Genomic DNA, 20,367 nt, shown 5'->3' with positions numbered 1-20,367 from the left:
ATAAAATGGCCTACAATTTTCCGGGAGTGCCAGCGGCAGCTATGCCACCGATGGGTACGTTCAGAATACATAACCGTATATGTTACATCAGTCCGTCATGTAGTGCACTGTTTATTGAACGAATTCAATGCAGCGTTTAATACCACGATTATTCTATCGTGTTTAAATCTTCAAGTTTACCCATGAAAATCATATACCTTTAGGTATGGGGCCAATGGGATCTCTTACTCCAATTGCAGGACCACAAGGTTTCATGGAATTAGCTAGTCAAGGATTTCCTCCACTACCTCCTCCAATACCACTGCCTGGAATGAACGATTCCCCATTAGAATTTAGTACAAATAAGAATCAACCTCCAATAACTAGAGAATCCTCAGATGATAATAGTGATAAGAGAAGTGAAAAGAATGACATTAGACGAGACAGAGAAAACAGGGAGGGTAGAGATAATAGGGATAACAGAAGGTTGGTTTCCTTGTCTTTATTATTATTTATTATACATATATTATTCCTTGTTCTTACAATAATCATATAGCATGTCATTATGTTTACATTACACTTATGTCTGTGCAATTGATGATCACAGATCTAGAAGCGAAAGAAGCGACAGAAGAGAGAGGGACAGAGAACGAAGAGAAGAAAGAAACGAGAGGGATCGAAGAGAGGAACGAAGACCGGAAGAACGAAGCGGTATAAACTCTATGAGTAACAATAATGGTCATAATAATTCAAACAGTAATGACCTTCCATCGTCGTCGAACACTAGTGGCACACCGAATTTAGGACCGCAAATGGAACAAGCCACAGGTGTTTGGGGAATGGGAGTAGGATATCCCGTGATGGGAATGGGTCCGATAGGACCAATGGGACCAATGATGAGCGAAATGACGCTTGGTCCGCATATGGGACATACTCATAGCTACGGACCTATGAGTATGGGGATGATGTCGCACGATGGTAGTATGATAGGAGCACAAATATTAGGTCCAGAACAAATGATGAATGATGCTGCTCAAATAATGAGCGGTGCATTACCTCCGCCACCGTCAGCACCGCAAGGCACCAAAGAAATTATACATTGTAAAAGTTGTACTCTGTTTCCACCGAATCCAAACGCACCGCCCCCCACAACTCGGGAAAGGCCTCCAGGATGTAGAACAATCTTTGTTGGAGGTATTTTTCCGTCGTTTAGTTAAGGCAGTACAAGTTGTCGATGTCTTTCTAAATTTCTAAACTTGTTACAGGTTTGCCGGAAAATATTACAGAAACGATAATTCAAGAAATATTTGAAAGATGCGGCGAAATAACTACTCTACGGCTGTCGAAAAAGAATTTTTGTCATATACGCTTTGTACTTGAGAGTAGCGTCGACGCGGCTATTTACCTGTCTGGATACAGAATTAGAATAGGATCCAGTGGTGATTCTGTGAACACTGGCAGACTTCACGTAGACTTTGCTCAGGTTTGTAATTCACACGTATATATCTTTGTATTGGTGTAATATTAATATTCCGATTGAAATATAGGCCAGGGATGACCAGTACGAGTGGGAATGTAGGCAACGTCAATTACAAAGAGAACAACGTCACAGAGAAAGAGTCGAGCAAGAAAGGCAAAGAGCACCGTCTAGCCCTCCGCCGGTCGTACATTATACGGACCACGAGGCGTCAAATATTTGTGAGAAAATTAAACAAGATGACACGTTTATGAAAGCAGTGCAGGTAAATAAACAGTTGATATAATCGTAACGTGGTGTAATCCTAACATGGTTTGTCGATTACATTAGGTTGTTGTAACGTGGCTTGAACGGGGGGATTGTACGAAACGAAACGCGAACACATTTTACTCGATGATTCAGTCGACGAATTCTCACGTTCGACGGTTACTCACGGAGAAGGTTGCGTACGAGGAGGAACTCCAGAAAGCGAAGGAACTAATGAAGGGCAGGATGCAAGGACTCCTAATACAATGTACGTTTATACGCTTGGTAATTTTCTTTCTTTTTCGTTTCATCACAGCTCTGTACCATTGTACATCTTTTGTGTACACACAAGAGCAAATCTACGTACAAATTGCTTTATCCGGTAAGTTTTTTTTTTGCCATAAAATAAGGCCCCCAGCAATAGTTTTTTTTTTAAATGTCGTGGTATTCGATATCAATGACAAGTGCCAAAATGCAATTACGTCGGAATATCTCGCGTTTCACGTACAGAAAACTGCGAACTCTCTTCGCCGTTGGTAAATGCCGAGAGACCAATCTCACTATAACAAACGGCAGCGTTTCTTGTTATAGTAATTGCAAAAGGTACGTTGCTATTCTGATATTAAAGATAATCTTTTACGTTCGAAGAAGAACACGGAAGTAAAATCAAGAAAGAAATCGTTCGCTATTGCATATTACATAGTCGGCCGAGTTCAACGTATAGTTTAATCATGATGAGTCTGTTAAACAAAATTTCATCCTCGTTGAGATCCAACATCAGGCGAAATTGTAAGAAATTTATTATGTAACAAGCGGTCGGTGAATGCACGATCAGGACAACTCGATAGAAGGATCAAAGACAAGTAGGAGAAAATTAAGGTGGGTGAAGAAATCCTGTCTTTCGGTTCTAGGTACTAACGGTGTTGAACGAAAAAAAAACACAAATTACATATATATATATGTGTGTGTATATATATATATATATATATATATATATATGTATCAAGAGAATTAAATACATAGAGACATATAGTGTATCAAAGAGTTGCATGCTTGCAATGTTAAGGATAAAAAGGTGATGGGTTAAATATTTGTTGCGTAGATGATATTACGTTTCGATTCTCTCCGCTGTATTCGGAAACAATTTCAGTTATTTCCGATCGCGACACCATTTTGAAAGCAGAGAAACCAAGTACTGTATCTACCGTATCTGTGTCCGTGAAGGATTCCGTTTCTTCTCCTGCTATACTCTAGGTAAGCGTGGATCGTTAAGAGAATCGTAGCTTAAAATCATCGTTTTACGTTTGGAAGAGGCTGCGTGTACATGTTGTAAGTTGTTAGGTCGAGAGAACGGTGGCGCGGGTTTTCCAACGGGGGAAAAATAAGCACTCTCTGTTCTGTGACAGACGTTGAAAAGACTGATATTTGGCGGACGAGAAGCGCACACAGCTCGAAATGGATCCATCCCCTCGGTATTGTGAAACGCAGTGGTCTGTTCATTGTCAATTTCTTTTCGGATAAGTAATTTTATGACGGACAGCATTAATTAATGGATTCGATGTCGATTAGAACGATCGGAACGATAGTTAGCAGGTGTCCAGGCTAATTTTTTTCTTTTCGATATACGAAGGACACGTGGGTTCAGATCGGAATGATAAAAAGGGGGAACGATATTTGATAATGGCACATCGCCCGTTCCCACATTTTCTCCCCCCATTCGTCACCCCCCTCCCCCAGGCGGCCGACGATCACAATATTTGCGGAGGGAATGCATATTTAACAGAGAGCGTAGTTTTTTCGCTGTAACATCTTAGACCAAAACAAAATGAACGTAGAGTTTCAAGCAGGGTATACAACAGACGAATTTGTTGTGTTTTTTTGTATGCAACACGCGACCATGTCATCCAACAGTCAGTCAGATTGAACGCGTGTTCACTGCGGCCAGCCACAAGAAGGTCTGGGATCACTTCACAAAGGCTCAACGGAAGAACATCGAAATGTGGAAGAAACAATCCTCGGTATGTATTTGCATTTTCACGCGTTGCGGCGTGACACGAAACTTACGTTACCATTCTTTTACTTACCGATTAGAGAAAAAAAACACACACACACACACACATACATATACACATACCACACGCAAAAGTAACTCACCAGGCAATTGTGGTCTCACGAACGCCGTAAAGCCAAGAGAGACCAAATGAGCTTTTTTTCTATGCGATTCTGCACGATCACCCCCCATAAATGCACGACGATTCGTCGTCGTCGTCATTGCGTTTTGCAAAAACAAATCACGTTTTTTTCCGAGCGAACGAAAAAAAAACAGAACAGGTAAGTGGCGTTTTGAGTGACGAATTAACAGAACGGCTTCATATATACCTCTGGTCAGACACACACGCTTTCGCTGTACGTGCGGTGTTTAAAACGTTTTGGGATTATCGGGGTGCGAAAGGTAACGAAGTAGTTCCGCCGTTCGTTTTAAATTGAACGGGGTGTACAATTTACCCGGAGCGGTACAAGGTAATCGACCACACATAAGACCATCCATTGTAGATTTTACATACCTCTCGGATCAGAGTGCCAATTTCGATGTCACGGATGGAAGAGGCGGAGAACGTGTATATATATATATACATATATGTCTATATTATTAATTTTTTCTTGAATACTTGAACTTTCTCTTCTTATCATGCAAGTTATACCTTCTATCCTCTTCTTCTTCTCTTTTCATTGTTTTTCTTTTCTTTTCCTTCAAAGTTTGGGTAACAAAGAAGAGTGCAAACCTATCGAGTACTATATACTCTCTCCGTTTCTTAAGCTGTATATACAAATATTCGTCGACTATCGCGTTAGTTGTATAATATAGGATAATAATAATAACAATGCCCCATCTGCACGAGATTAAGATTAATCTGTTCAACGTGATTCAGGTAAGCGTGTCGTTTTTCAAAAAAAAAAAAAGGTCTGAGTTACAGAGAATCCGATGCAAAGTGTATATATACAGTGGTTCCTCGATGAATGCGACACATGAGTAAGCATAAGCTGAGCAGAGGCTCGGCTTCGTGTAAAAAATGAATTTACGAGGGGTTGACAACCTATTCGCTTTGCCATGACTGCTCCGAAGCGGACCCGAATACGTCGCACTCATCGAAACATTACTATATAATTATATATTGTGTTCCACCAGGGTGCAATGTATATTCGTTCCTTGATTTTTGTTTTGAAAGACGGCTTATGCCTCCGTATGTACCGCAAAGCTGAACTTCGTATAGGTAATTTCCACACCCCCGAACCTGAATCAACCTCGAGAAACACCACGTGTGCATACCATATACGTGTATACATGGCATGTTTTTGATGTTCCCTCACCTCTGAACGAGATTCGAACTTGAAAAATAATTCGATGACCGTTTCTTCTTTTTTTTTTCTTTTTTTCTACGATGACAGGAGATCAAAGCGGTGCAACTGGAAGAAAGTCTGTTAGAAGGTGAAGGGGAAATGGAGGTGTCCGATTCGGAGGAGGAACCGCAACGGAAGAAGCCACGGAATCAGTCGGATCCGCACGACGATTCCGAGCGACTGCAGGCGTTGAAAGAAGAAAACGACAGTCTACGGTGTCAGTTGGAGGCGTACAAGAACGAGGTGGGAGGGATGAAATATCACTTGGAATGCGAATTAATGAATTGTTGTGAAAGAGAATTCATTATATTTTTAATAGGTGGATCTGCTGAAATCCGAGACGAAAAGCGACATCGACGCGAAGGACAAACAAATGAAAATGTTACAGCAAACGTTGAAAGGCATGCAGGAACAGCTGCTGCAGTCGAGGAAACAGCAGCAGCAAGACGATCAGAAGATCAAGGATCTGACCGTGAAACTGAACGCCACGAAAAAGGAGGAGCCCAGAGAAAGTGAGGTCATAACGTTGGACAAAGACGACGACATAAACGAGGAGCCTCGAACTCCGAAGCAATTGGCATTAACGTCTAGTTTCGTTCAGATCACCCAAAAAGATGCTAAGCTTATAGGTACTCTCCTTAGAACACTTCTAATCCCGTCATTCGGCTTCGTACGATTTTCATCTCTTGAATGTTTTTTATAAAAAAAATCTTGTGGGGTTCCAGGATTAATAGCAACATTTTTACACATACATCCGTTCGGCGCCAGCGTGGATTATTTATGGTCGTATCTACAAAAAATGGAACATGGTATTAAACCGAACGAGGTGGAAGCGCTGATGCAACGATTTCCTCAAGTCTTCAAACAGGACTTGTTCGGGATCGGTGCGAACATGGAGAGACGTTGGCAGTTCTCGGGTTTCAACGTTTATCGTAGCCATTGAGACTGGGTAGAATCGTACTTGATAAGGAATTTTGTAACATTTTCATGTCATGGCGTCCCTCATTTCATGTAGATTCTTGTAATATTTGTTTTAGCGTGAGTCTTTATTTCGGGAATCCGCCCTTTCCATACCAAGAACTTGCGAACGATGATGATCAATTTAAATATCGCTAGGATATCTTCATGGCGTAAGAATATCGGGGATACCTGTTTTTTGTTAACCGTTGAGTGCCACTGATGTTTGTAGGAATGCGCGTTTAGAACGGTGCTTGAACCGTTAAAGTCGATGTCAGATCAACCGACTATTCAGGCCCATTCCGAGAGAACGTTGTCCGCGTTGTTCGTCTGGTAACTATCCGTTTGTACTTAGGGGTGGATTGAATCATCGTTATTGCATAGAAAACAAAGTTTGCTTCTGACCAACAGATAGCCTCGAGTAACCCACTGATTTGTCGTCGACTTTAATAAACAAAACCCTTACCTACAACTTGTCAACATTTTTTTTAACTTGTACACGAATGCGGTTTTTCCGTGCCAGGCTGAAGTGTAAAAAATAATACCATATTAAAATCTGTTAACGGTGCATAAATTACAAACATCCGTTAGGTATAATCAAATAATGAAACTCAAGCTTTAATATTTGTTACGCCCGAAATCAATTAACGATACGTGGTACTTTACACATCGACTGTTATATACATACGTTGTACAATTAAACGTATTCATGTATGTTTCAGCCTAAGTACATATATTCCTAACGGAAAATTTTTTATATAAATCTAGTATCGAGGCAAAACAAATGTACAAAAGCAATTACGTGTATGTATACATATATTGACGTATAGACGTCATACTCTATTCTATTCTATACTGTTTGTTAATTTGCCGGTTTTATGTCGAGATAAACTTAATTTCAAAGTTGTATCGATCAAAAAGAAGAGTCGATTGATACGTATTATTCTGTTTACCGCGGTTAATACTTTCCAGACCTGCCAGTAGATGGCTGAAAATGTAACAGTCATTACTGTCAGTAGTTCTTGTAAACCTATCGTCTGCTATCATCAGATATCATTATCGCATTCGTAGATGAGAAGACATCTGTACTTCTGAAAAAAGGTTCGGCCAAGTAAAAATCATAACTCTTATTAATCACGTGGAACTTTATGCACGAGCATGTATATGTTGATTTACATTAGAAGATACAGAACTACCAGAGATACGGCAAGATGAGTGAAACGTTCAATAGGTTATCCATGTGTTTCTTTCGTTGAGTACCCGAGCAGTACCAAGTGACATTTCATAATTGCATGTTCACTGGCTCAGACGAAGAAAATTCACTCTACGAATTCAATGGATTATTACGATATCCTTGGTTGTACGGAAGAATCGACAACCGAAGACATAAAACGTGCATATCATGCATTAGCTTTAAAATTTCATCCGGATAAAAATGCGTTTGAACTCGACGGAGTACAGTTCCAACGTATCACAGAAGCTTGGAATGTGTTACGTGATCCGAAATCAAGGAAAGAATACGATGTTACGAGAAAACAAGTAGATCTTGATTCGGACAGTGGTGTGATACACGCAAGAATATCTATTAACGAATTGGAGACAATTTATGATAACGAAGACACGTTTGTTTATCGATGCAGATGCGGAGGTCTCTATTACGTTCGAAAGGAATACATACAGGAGAAGGATCAATTGGTACACGTACCGTGTTTAGAATGTACTTTTGTTATTGTCGTTGAAACATGACGTTTGTGTATAAAGATTAAAATATTTGATACGGCTTGTAGCTGTTGGTCGGAATCGATTAAAGAATAACATGCAACAAAATTTAAAATGCAGCAACATTTTCTATTTCTTATAAAAAATGATACAACAGATAACACATCATTACAAATATAAACTATTGAGCAATACACAAATAAAACACGGTTCTTTGAATATCCTAGGTTCAATAATAAAAACTGCATTTACACGAACCATATTTCATATTACAGAGTGTACAGGATTTGTTATTGAAAATAAAGTGCTTATGTGGTTCATGCAATTTCTATGACGATAGATCTTGCATGAAAACTCTTTAATGTAAAATCTGCAATATTTAGAAAAATTGTATTATTCACGTTTTCTCTTGCACGATAACCGATCTTGTTTGATGATTCATGAATATTGCACAGGGAAGTCTGCAATTCTTATTATTGTCCCATGCCAAAATCAGACTCGTTAATAGCAACAAAATTAATACATTTTATTTAAATATTAACTCCTTGATAATCCAATTAAATTACTATCACGACTATCTCTGATTTATCCAATCAAATAGCGAATAATGAATGGCGCATGATTCTGTAACACATTACGTGCAGAAAACGATCAAGTACATATTTCAGAATGATTTGTGTATAAAAGAACTGTATACAGGATTACAACTTTCTGTTGATTATTTCCATGGATGTTATGCAAATATAGTCTGCAATCACCTTCGCACAAGAACTATAAGGGCAGTAAGACACCTTTGTGTATTGAAAAAGTACTAGAACCCAATATTGCGATGATTGATAACCATGCGATTCTGGTATTGTTTGTAAATTTTACAAATATCATTACTACAGAAACGGACAACATTGTCGGCCTTCGTTTCTTACATGAAATTATAAACACAAATTCCTTGCACATAATTACGTTTTAATGCTCTGGTCAACGAGCAATATAGAAGAAAAAAAAATGTTACAAGTCTTAATGAAAGGTAGCATTAATGTCGATGAAATATTAGAAATCGCTAAAATCGTTGAAGCACATCATTAATTCGAAAAATTAGGTACGCGTTACGATTTTACAGTTATGTATGAATTTCGCTCATGTTCTCTTTAGACGACAGAATACAAACTGACGTTAATGATACAGAATATGGAAAGCAGTTATATGTTTCATTGCAATGTCATTAAATACCGTTTATGATATCCAATTCTCATAGTAATAGACGTAAACGAAGAGTTTAAATAAGCCAAATGATGTATAACAATTTCAAAGAACTTAATGCTTGTGTAGTATCTTTGCCAACTTGGTCATTTTCATCATCTTTGATCTTTTATCCGAATTCATTGTCTTGATCCAATATATATATTTTTTTCCTTGTCTTTTCTATATCTTTCGTTTGAACTTTCCGTTTATTTTTCAAAATTTGAGATTCTTTAAGCGATAATCTTCATCTATAAGCTTGACAAATACGGTAACAAATCTTTCTTTCTGTAGTTTAAAAATACTTTCCTAAACGCCCATACAAATCGTGTTAGGTAGTCGTAATGCGTATGGCGGGCTGGATTTCATTTAAATTGCTACCGATTTCCTTCAGATTTCGTAACAGCAATAATACAATAGTACACTGATAAGCTCCTCGTTCTTCGTAAATTTGTTGAGTCTTTCAAATTTCATATTTGTACACCATTAATTAATTATACACTCCATAATTAATATAATTAATGCCTTCGGTTCGAACGTTCCCACCAGTTCGGAGATCATTTCCAGTAACTACAGATTCACGTCCGACTGTTCACGATCTCCATTTAGGTAATCGACATACATTCTTATCACAATCACACCCACGTACTACATGAATCATTGTACAGACGATTGTTTGCGCTACCTAATCAGAGTATGTACAGAAGACATAGAGGACAGTTTCTGTTGCAAAAAAAAAATGCACTATTTTACCTCTACGTCAAAGTCGAGAACAAGAAGTTTGGTCTCTTCTGTGCCGTTACGGCTACCCACTGCACACACTAGTTTCGTATCACTCGCGCGTATTCTCCACACAACACCACCACTTCCGCCGCTCTCCAGTGCTACTAAATTTCTTATGAAATCACCTAAAAAAATAGAATTTAGATTTTAACGAATGTTTATCGAAACACGATAATAAAAGTTGTAAAGAAAAAAAAATAAGAACAGTATAAACTAAACGAACCAGTTTTAACGTCCCAAAGTTTAACCGTGCCATCGTCGGACGAGGTAATAACAAAGTGGCTGTTAAACTGAAGACAAGTAACCGCAGATTGATGTTTGTTTGGACCAGAAAGTGTTTGAAGGCAGTGACCGCTAACGATATCCCAAACTTTAACAGTCGAGTCCGCATTTCCAGACACCAAAATGTTATTGCGTAATTCCATTCCCGATGTTAACGACTGATGTCCCATTAAAGTATGTCTACACGCACCGGTTTCAACTTCCCATACTCTTATGCTTGTATCCAAAGAACCGCTAACAACGTGTACACCGTCGAACTGACAGAAAAGGAAAACAGAAACAAGACAATTAATGTTCAACAATCTTCGGATCCTGATAACGCGTAAATACAAACCGAAATAAGAAGTGAACATTTGCATATAAAATATGCATACACAAATGTAAATACATTATTTATATATTGTTGTACGTACGACTGAAATAATTCTTACTTGGAGGGAATAAACACGATTTGTGTGTCCTTGTAGAGTATGAAGGCACTCCTCGCGTTCCGGATTCCAAACCTTAACCATATAATCATAAGCCCCGCTGACTACTAACTTTCCATCGTATTGCACGCATCTAACAGCTGCCAAATGGCCCACCAGCACGTGTAAACATTCGCCAGTGTCTACTTGCCACACCCTTAATGTAGCGTCTCTGCTGCCACTGACCACTTTATTACCGTGCAAATGCATACATCTCACCGTCGATGTATGCCCATACAACGTGTGAATGCACTGACCAGTTTCAGCGTTCCACACTTTTAACGTACGGTCCGTACTACCACTGATTACAGTGGTACCAGACATCTGAGAGGACCATACACCTCCAGTGTGCCCGACCAACGTTCTCAAGCACTGTGAGAGAAGGTAAAGTGTGAACAAAAAAAAAAGAAGAAGAAAGAACAAACAATAATATTACATAAGAATGCAACGAAATTAATTTTATAATGAGATACCAATTTACCTTGCCCGTAACTGCAGACCACACTTTAAGAGTATTGTCGTCGGAACCACTCACTATACGATTACCCGAGAACTGGAGACACGTGATCACATGATCGTCGTGACCTTTTAAAACTTTTGGCGTGCGAATGGGTTTCGTCCTCCAATTCATTTTAATATTGTGCTGCCTCATGTACGCTTGTTTCCACGGGGACGATGTGTTACCGGAATTTCTACCATTCTTACGTTTCGTAGGCGGCAAGTCTTTTAAATCTTCTATACCAGCCGCTCTACACTTTTCTTTCCATAGTAAATTATCGTCGGCAAGAAATCGCCAATTACGACACGTCTGAGCGGCACGTAAGAGATCTCTTGGCTCTAAGAAAGCTAGTACCGACAGGGCCAACTCTTTCGGCAATAACGATATGAAATCTCTCTGGAACTGTGGCTCTATCACCTGCATCATGTGTCGTACTTGCGTTGGTTCGCATCGCTCAATTAATTCATCAATAGCTAACATTCTTTCTGCATTCGACCACCTCTGTAATAGAAATCCGTATTTTAACTTTATGTACAGAAACATTTGTTTGATTGTGGCGGTAGGGTTTCTTGTACCTGAAATTGAAGAAGCCAATCACTCATTTCAGGCGGGGGATTATCTTTTGTTGGAATAACACACCTCATATGTTTACTTTTATCATCCAATTTTTTAATAATCCTGAAAATAGAAAGGTCGGGTAGCATGGTTTAATCGAGAAACATTTTGACTTATCGTTCAAATTCTACTTACATCGAATGTGACTTATCATCCGGATTAAGTTTTTTACAAGGTAAACTCGATTCTGTTTCGCTTTTACGTTTTCTTTGAGGTTGAACAACATCCAGTGGTACACAGGTGTGTAGAATAGGACTATGTACCCGCTGTGTAAGAGACTGTGTTTGGGATGCAGACAGTGAATAATTGGTACTTTCAAGGTCGGGTTCGCATTCTGTGTCACAAAATATCCCTGTGTCGCTAATCTAAAAACATTGGACACAGATTAATTTAATTGTATTAATAAAGAATTCATAAAAAACCCTAAGATGAAGCTCACTTCACTATCTTCTTCACTGGTATCATCCTCTTCCTCCTCACCATCTTCACAAAAATCTTCAGATTCTCCATCTTGTGGTAAAACAGAATGCATAGGTTCTAAGGAACTAGGCCCTGGTACACCTTCAATACCCTCTACAGGACTTGGACTTGTACCACCTGATTTACTGTCAGTTATTCTATTAGATGACGAAGAAGGGACAGACATTACTGGCTTATGTCCGATATATTATATTACCTAGATACACGAAACAATAATTTCCCTTTAAATTTTAGTAAAAATTTAATACTTCCTATTCTTTTTGTACCGTACATAAAGAAAAAATATGAAAAATCGATTGCACCTCTATTTGCATTAACTGATTTTTCCTAAATTATTTACGTTAATAAAATTGTATTGTTCGAAGTTATTAATCACGAGACTTTAATAAGTACGTCGTTATACGTGGTCACAGATTCTTATTTCAGGCTACCAAATAGATATAAACGTAAAATTGCGCGATCGAAAAAAAAATAGGAGAGTACTGAAATCATTAATTTAAGTACCTACATAACGTTTTAGAATAAAGGTTTTCTCGAACTGAAACCGTAAGAAATGACTAAGAACGTGCTGACACTAGTTACGTCCAAAGAAAGAAAAATAATCCTTTGGAGTGCATACGAATCCTAACCTTAGACGAATCTTAGAACTAAATCGGACTTGGAACATAGCCTAGAATAATAAAAGAATAAACCGGTCAGCCACACCCCTAAATTTATGCAAGATTAAGAAAAATAACAAAAGAACAAAATAAAAAAGATTAAGGATGAATAAGCAAATCATACTTAGGTTAAATGTTTCTCTTCGGTGGCACCCTTATTGTAAAACTATTGTATGACGGTAATCCAAGTTTTTTAGTTTCAATTAATGTTTCTATCATATGGTTGCAGCATGCATTTTTTTGTACATCGATATTTCGCCAGGTTCTATTGCGACAAAATGATCTTTTCGACTAAAGATTTAGGCCAACACGATTGTTGAAACAAAAATAAGAAACAGGTACAAACATGGATAAAGATCCATCGGTAGCTCTAAGTAGCCCCGAGGTTTTTATCTCGTCGGACTCGGTGCTTCGTAGACAGGTAGCTGTTGCACATGCGTTCACATTCGTAAGCCGCATATTCACCATTTACCACCATTTACGTTCTCATCGCCATCACATCTCTGACCGATGTCCTATGAACCAACAGTGCAACAGTCTGCAATATGTAATGTTTAAAAGTAATACCTAGATAAACAGATAAATACGTTATGGATTTTACGATTAAACGCTATAACTTTGACCAGTAGTGACTTTTAATAGTTTCAAAGGAATTTTTCGCAAATTTCACGTAGAGAAGTTAAATATTCGTTCACTTTGACTAGTATCCAGGGAACTAAATAGTGCTCCACCTCACTCTTGCCTTCCGAAAGACACTGTGAAAAAGAACATTTCCATCTATATCACGATGTTCTGTGGTATGAATCGCAACGCGGTAAGAAATCGTCAAATTTTGTGCTCTTACTCAAATTCATAAGTTAATTAAGGAATTCAAGATCGGTTGATGAAGCATTTCAAAAGATGCGAGAACACATAAAATAATATACGCTTAATGTACAAAAACAGTAAATATATACATTTATAGAAACATCGTAGGTTATCAGAAAAGTTAAAATGAATTTCTCGTTCATAATTTTTTTATTATCATATGATAGTAATACTTGCGAAATAAGTATGTACTGAAAGGAAACACTTTATAGCGCTATTTATTCATATTCTTTCACGCTAGCATTATTTTTGCGTGAATGCGTAATTGTTAGTATATATTTTTCATTAGAATATTCATAGAATTAAATCGAACTCCTTTTGATTTAGTTGAAGGGGAATATATACTTTCCTCCATCTATACTACAGTTAAAGACTTTTCTTTCGTTTGAATTGTAACAGAGCGATAAAATTGTGTTGAATTATAAAAATCGGAGAAATTTGTATATGTATATAAATTCGAATTTTTAAATTCAGATGAATTTATTTACTGGCAGAACATCACGCAAGTATCTAATTGCGTTCCGCACCACAAACGATTATAGTATAGACGGGAATGCTACTTTTTATAACGTCTTCAGAGAGGCAGGAGTGGGATGAATACCTGAATACTATTTTACTCAGCAATATTATATTTCATGTATAAATGCCCTGTGATCATCTTGGGCAATCTTGGCCTGTGAACGGAACTTTATTTTACGCGAAGCAAGGAAGGACGCTGCATCGCAGATGCAGTGTCTTCTTCAAAACTCTTCGAAACTGTTTAGTGTGGTTTAGTGTGGTTTAGTGACGAATGTAACATGTCAAGCGGTGACGTTGGACAACTGAATTTTGAAGGTTATCAAACGATCGAGAAATTGGAGTCTTCACACTGAAGGAGATTCATTGAAATATCATATTTCATCGATGTAGTGGATCGCCGTCATTGCTTCCTAATTTTCCAAACGCCGCGACATATCGTGACGATAGATGCGATAGATTATCGTGTAAATACTCCAGTTTTAGGCAAAGGTTAGGTGTAATTTTCAAAGTAATATACAATGGCTCTAGGCACGATATTGCAGGTGAACTGTCAAAACTTGTTATCATCATGTTATTTATCCGATCCATTAAGTTAAACATTGCTGTTATTGTTAATCTTTTCGTGTTTCATAGAAAGCTATAGATCTAGTTACCAAAGCAACAGAGGAGGATCGCAACAAAAATTACGAAGAAGCGCTAAGGTTATATGAACATGCAGTGGAATATTTCCTACACTCTATTAAATGTATGTGTACCAATCGATTTTTTTTGTATTAATTTATGTTTAATGTAATATTGACACAAGATTCTGTTCTGCTCTGCAGACGAAGCACAAGGAGATAGAGCAAAGGAAAGTATAAGAGCGAAATGTACACAGTACTTGGAAAGAGCAGAGAAACTAAAGGCTTATTTGAAGAAAAGTAAGAAGAAACCTGTGAAAGCAGGGGAGGATAATACCAAGTCTGAAGATAAGAAAAGCGATAGTGGCGACAGTGATACTGATAGTGATCCTGAAAAGAAAAAGCTTCAAAGTAAATTGGAAGGAGCAATAATTATTGAAAAACCAGATGTCAAATGGAGTGATGTTGCTGGTCTTGATGGAGCTAAAGAAGCTTTGAAGGAGGCTGTTATTTTACCAATACGTTTTCCTCACCTGTTTACTGGAAAACGAATCCCATGGAAGGGTATCTTGCTGTTTGGGGTAACTTTTTATGCAATAAACATTAACAATTGCACATAAATATTTTTCAAATAATTTTGAGATATTTCCAGCCACCAGGTACTGGTAAATCTTACTTAGCGAAGGCAGTGGCAACAGAAGCCAACAATTCAACATTTTTCTCGGTATCGTCGTCCGACTTGGTAAGCAAATGGCTCGGCGAATCTGAAAAGCTTGTAAAAAATTTGTTTGAATTAGCTCGGCAACACAAACCGAGCATCATATTCATCGACGAAGTCGATTCACTTTGTTCATCGCGATCTGATAACGAGTCGGAATCTGCAAGGAGAATAAAAACAGAATTTTTAGTTCAAATGCAAGGTAACGAAAGATTAAGCTTTATAACGCAGCGACGTTCATAACGTTTCTGATTCACAAGATAAATCAATGTATCAGGTGTTGGCTCCGACAACGATGGTATCCTAGTACTAGGAGCTACCAATATACCATGGGTACTGGATTCTGCTATTAGAAGAAGATTTGAAAAAAGGATTTATATTCCCCTACCCGACGAGCAAGCACGGGCTATAATGTTTAAACTTCATTTAGGAAGTACGGCTCATTGTTTAACGGAAGAAGATTTCAAAAAATTAGCAGCAGCTACTGACGGGTATTCAGGAGCCGATATAAGTATTATCGTTCGAGATGCGTTGATGCAGCCAGTTAGACAAGTCCAAACGGCAACGCATTTTAAACGCGTAAGAGGTCCATCACCGAAAGACCCTTCTGTTATTGTGGACGATTTACTCACTCCTTGTTCGCCTGGAGATCCAGCTGCCATCGAAATGAACTGGATGGAAGTTGAAGGTGACAAATTGTACGAGCCACCTGTAACTATGGTGAGTAATACAATTTACGTTTATATCAGGAATATTTGTAACATATTCTATAGCGTACACATTCCCATATTCAGAAAGATATGTTAAAATCATTGGCAACCACTCGTCCTACGGTAAACGAAGAGGATATGACCAAGCTAGAGAAATTCAAAGAAGATTTTGGTCAAGAAGGTTGATACTTGGGTTTTTTAAAGAATGTAAATCAATGTACACTTCCAAGAGTATGTTTCAGTTACACGCGCTTGCCTTACATCTTGTTTCATTATCGTTGCTGCTACTACACAGTATTTACCCAACATCACGTGAACTCGAGTTCTTGTATATCCTTTTCTCTCTATTTCTATTTCTCCTTCCTTCTTTTAACAATGAATACGCAATAACGATAACATTGAGAGCTTGACGCATATTCACAAATATTTGTCAATGTTAATATAAATATCATCGAACGAACTATATATATTTTGAAATGAAAAAACGGTTAGATTTCAATCAGCGAGTAGACGATACTCTTTTTCTTGTTTTTTTTTTTTTTTATTAAGAGATGCGTGAAGGAAATTAAAATGTACGTGTTTTCATACTATCTTATAATCAACGCTATGATTGTACCTAACAAATTAACTGTACAATATGTAGGTTTAAAAGCATTTCTGAACAATATTTACGATTATAGTTTAGAAATTTGTTTGTATATTTTACAATTTTTAATCTTGCTTACACATTGTCGATGCACTGTCTACAATATTCTGTATCGATTTGCTCGTAAGGAAAACGTTACAGGTAATTTACAGTTTAAATGATTTACTGAATTAAGTAAAAGCAATTATATGTAATATAATATGTACGTATGTACGTATATATGTATCCGTACATATGTACATATTGCAAAGAAACAGAACACTGTTTCCATGTAAATTGTTTTTATTGTTAACTAAATAAATAACAAGATGTACACGATGATATAGATTGATGGATTTTAGTAGCATTCAAATGCGGTAGAAAAATAATAGGGCTTTTTCATGCTTTCAAGGAGGACAATGCCTTAAAAACTCAGAATCCATATAAACCACTGTTATCGTGATATCATCACGAAATATCCGTACTACAGGGTTGGGCAGCGTTAATAATCGAGACAATTTTCCATGATCTATACCGTAATCTGTTCCACCGAGCGCATGCCTCAGTAGGTGCGTTGCCGCGTTACTATCAAGAGGTTTCTTTTTTAACCCTTCTTTACGTTGCAATAACATATTATTTATATCGGACAACTTCATATTTTTACAAGGTAATCGCAATGGACTTAACGTTATTTTTCCGCTCATATGTTCACCCACTAAACGAACTGCTTGTAAAGGTGAAATTAAGTCCCACAGGCCATCACTGGCTATTATAAGAAATTTGTCTCTAGGCGTTAATCTATGATATTTAACTTCCGGTTTCGCCGTTAAGTATGGTGGTGTATGATAATTCGGTGGTATCATGACTTCGCCGATGTATGGAACTACCTGTTGCAAAATTTGTTTACTCCACTTGTACTGAAAATCGCCTAGAGAACGAAGAGGTGCCAATTGACCAAGAAGTCGTTCCATTTTAATTACAGTCGATTTTTCATTCGCTGGGTGTTCCGATAAAATTCGTTCAACTTCCGCACGGTTATCGGTATTGTGTTCCACAGTCATCAACTTTGCAGACCAACCGTCGTCTTCTGCAATTCAATTGGATAGCAAACATATTTCAATTACCGATAGTAAATTTTTTCATACCCGAAAGTGTCCCAAGTACCGCTTGACAATCACCTACTCCAGCAACATGAAGATGAGGACCATCTATGTGTGCAACAACAGCTACAGCACCACTTGTTGCAGCTTCAAGGCTCTCTACTGTATTCTTTGTACCTAAGGTTGACACTGCTTCATTCGACAAATCATTATCTAACCTGACAAACGCATTTTCTAAAGCTTTTTCCATCTGAAATTCTGTTGTGCATTCCGTTTTTGCAAGATCTTTGACAAAAGTTAAGAAATTCTTTTGATGAAGATCTTTATTCTTGAAAAGAGGGTCAGTTTTTCCATTGAACATTTGAAGAAGTTCTAACTTATTATTCGAATTAACAGCATTTAGATATTGTTTGACTAATGTCCTAGGTAACAAGCAAGCTGATATATAATGAAAAAGTCTTTTTGATATTGCCTGGGCACACATGTTGCCTCCATGACCATCAAACACACCCAATAAAATTCCTAAAATAAATATGCACTTTTGTTGTAAATCTAAGTCTTGAATATTTTACAAATTGTATATTCTTGTTCAAATTCAAAGCAGTTTTGGTACCTTTAGTAAGTAAGCATTGGGCCTCTGATCGAGCATCCTCTATAGGATTATTAGATGCCAATTGATTAGAGTCGTAATACTTTATGGAACTTTGCCCATTAAATTCTCTAGTATACTCATTGGATTGTAGAATAGTGGTGACCTATAATGCAATTAGAGTTATATATCTAGAACTCCAAAAATGAATTCACTAACTATATTACCTCTTGTGGTGTGAGCCGTGGAAGTGCCATGTATAACCTCTGAACGCATTTGTTGCCATTCCGTTCCTTCTGCCTGACACACGCATTGCTGACAGTTTTAATGAAATTACTGCTCATGTTATGTAGGACCATCCTATTTCTGCGTTCTTAGAGTCGAAATGTGCTAGCACATTTTTACGGTCTTCTTAAAGTGCATTTTGATCTCTTTATAGGTTATGTCAAGCACCCGTCACTTTAAAAATAATTTTTTTCAAGTTAATCATTCGAAACTTATATACATATGTATACACACTCATACACACTTCACTTTGTCCCATGACTCGATAATTCGTATAGTGCGGATCCGATATTATTGTAGTTTTAGCTTTGTGTAGTAACTTGGTAAAGGGGGTCATAGAACCCCCGGTGGAGGCGCCAGAGACCCCGTGTGGTGGAGCCTGGGGTCATAGAACCCCCGCTGGAGGAGTCAGAGACCCCGCGTGGTGAGATCGTGGGGTTATAGAACCCCCGGTGGAGGCGCCAGGTGCCACGTGCGGTGAGAACGTGGGGTCATAGAACCCCCGAAAGTGGCGCCAGGACCCCGTGTGGCGCGACGTGGGGTCACAGAACCCCGCAGGAGGAGCCAGCGACCCCGTGTAGCGAGAACGTGGGGTCACAGAACCCCCGCAGGAGGCGCCAGCGACCCCGTGTGGCGAGAACGTGGGGTCACAGAACCCCCGCAGGAAGCGCCAGCGACCCCGTGTGGCGAGAACGTGGGGTCACAGAACCCCCGGAGGAGGCGTCAGAGACCCCGTGTGGTGAGAGTTCTGGCAGTTTCTGCAGATACTACTACAGCCCAAATTTAAAAGACGTAGGCAGTAGTTAGTTTCTGTAGTAACCTGTTGAACCAGACAACTATAATTAGTATAGGATTGTACAATATTTATGCAATTATATTTAAGACAATTCGATGAGATGAAGCTTATATTTCCTGACGTATCTTTATTGGAATATACATATATACATATAAATTATAATGATATAAAAGTTTGAAATACAATACGATGCGCTACGGTACAATACGTCTATTCGATTCAATTGCTCCCTTGCGACTACTACATCATGCTATCCGCGTTTGGCGCAATGCGCTAATACGGAGGACAATGAAATATCACTGTAACACTTAAAAAAGTGTTAAAGTTCCACTTATATCATTGTCCTGAGAAAATGTTCATACTTCCAGCAGCATTCATATTACAATCAAAGAATTTACAGAATAAGGAAAAGGAATCTAAATTAATTTTCAGTAGTTCCATACATCTTTATCTCGAATAATTTTCTAAAACATTCAAAGTACTAGGCATTTTTACACTTTGAATGTTATTCGATTTCTAAACTAATCCTAGTTCGATGTAATATAGAACGTGGTTTTGAGATAGATTCGAAGTTCGCAGCCATTAGCTCGGTATTGTCTTCAGTTTACAGTATTTTACCGATGACAATACCGATTGCCCAGGCCTCACCACGAGGAGGTTGCTGCGAGTGGAGGCCCAAGGCAAGTAGATGGAATCACAAGTTCTACATCTACCCACCTTTCACAATGAACCTTATAAAT

At 38.1% G+C, this 20,367-nt stretch overlaps 5 protein-coding genes across 5 annotated transcripts; 3 read left to right on the top strand and 2 right to left on the bottom strand.

Moving 5' to 3' along the window:
- The first annotated feature begins 5 nt into the window (after positions 1-5).
- Positions 6-6,738, top strand: LOC107192289 (ecto-NOX disulfide-thiol exchanger 2). Its single transcript, XM_015581508.1, has 10 exons — positions 6-54; positions 204-465; positions 587-1,173; positions 1,245-1,462; positions 1,527-1,721; positions 1,787-1,970; positions 3,614-3,720; positions 5,150-5,344; positions 5,421-5,730; positions 5,827-6,738. The coding sequence occupies exons 1-10, from the start codon at positions 6-8 to the stop codon at positions 6,042-6,044; spliced, it is 2,325 nt and encodes a 774-aa protein (XP_015436994.1). The 3' UTR covers positions 6,045-6,738.
- A 478-nt stretch (positions 6,739-7,216) lies between these two features.
- LOC107191557 (dnaJ homolog subfamily C member 24-like) lies at positions 7,217-7,918 on the top strand. The gene is made up of 2 exons (XM_015580623.1): positions 7,217-7,264; positions 7,367-7,918. The coding sequence occupies exons 1-2, from the start codon at positions 7,217-7,219 to the stop codon at positions 7,802-7,804; spliced, it is 486 nt and encodes a 161-aa protein (XP_015436109.1). The 3' UTR covers positions 7,805-7,918.
- A 1,257-nt stretch (positions 7,919-9,175) lies between these two features.
- On the bottom strand, positions 9,176-12,305 carry LOC107193363 (F-box/WD repeat-containing protein 7-like). Its single transcript, XM_015582778.1, has 7 exons — positions 12,099-12,305; positions 11,795-12,024; positions 11,620-11,722; positions 11,027-11,545; positions 10,510-10,917; positions 10,020-10,335; positions 9,176-9,921 (listed from the first exon to the last, which is right to left on the bottom strand). Exons 1-7 carry the CDS (start codon positions 12,303-12,305, stop codon positions 9,758-9,760), a joined length of 1,947 nt encoding a protein of 648 aa, XP_015438264.1. The 3' UTR covers positions 9,176-9,757.
- Positions 12,306-14,429: 2,124 nt separating this feature from the next.
- On the top strand, positions 14,430-16,684 carry LOC107193364 (vacuolar protein sorting-associated protein 4B). The gene is made up of 6 exons (XM_015582779.1): positions 14,430-14,726; positions 14,818-14,929; positions 15,009-15,385; positions 15,457-15,724; positions 15,800-16,242; positions 16,317-16,684. Exons 1-6 carry the CDS (start codon positions 14,703-14,705, stop codon positions 16,416-16,418), a joined length of 1,326 nt encoding a protein of 441 aa, XP_015438265.1. The 5' UTR covers positions 14,430-14,702; the 3' UTR covers positions 16,419-16,684.
- A 552-nt stretch (positions 16,685-17,236) lies between these two features.
- Positions 17,237-18,997, bottom strand: LOC107193018 (pyruvate dehydrogenase [acetyl-transferring]-phosphatase 1, mitochondrial). The gene is made up of 4 exons (XM_015582396.1): positions 18,774-18,997; positions 18,571-18,712; positions 18,003-18,479; positions 17,237-17,944 (listed from the first exon to the last, which is right to left on the bottom strand). The coding sequence occupies exons 1-4, from the start codon at positions 18,903-18,905 to the stop codon at positions 17,265-17,267; spliced, it is 1,431 nt and encodes a 476-aa protein (XP_015437882.1). The 5' UTR covers positions 18,906-18,997; the 3' UTR covers positions 17,237-17,264.
- Positions 18,998-20,367: the final 1,370 nt, after the last annotated feature.

This window comes from Dufourea novaeangliae, unplaced genomic scaffold (genome assembly GCF_001272555.1).
Source record: "Dufourea novaeangliae isolate 0120121106 unplaced genomic scaffold, ASM127255v1 scaffold7, whole genome shotgun sequence".
Classification (NCBI taxonomy): Eukaryota; Metazoa; Arthropoda; class Insecta; order Hymenoptera; family Halictidae; genus Dufourea; species Dufourea novaeangliae.
This window is presented reverse-complemented; position numbering and strand designations above follow the sequence as displayed.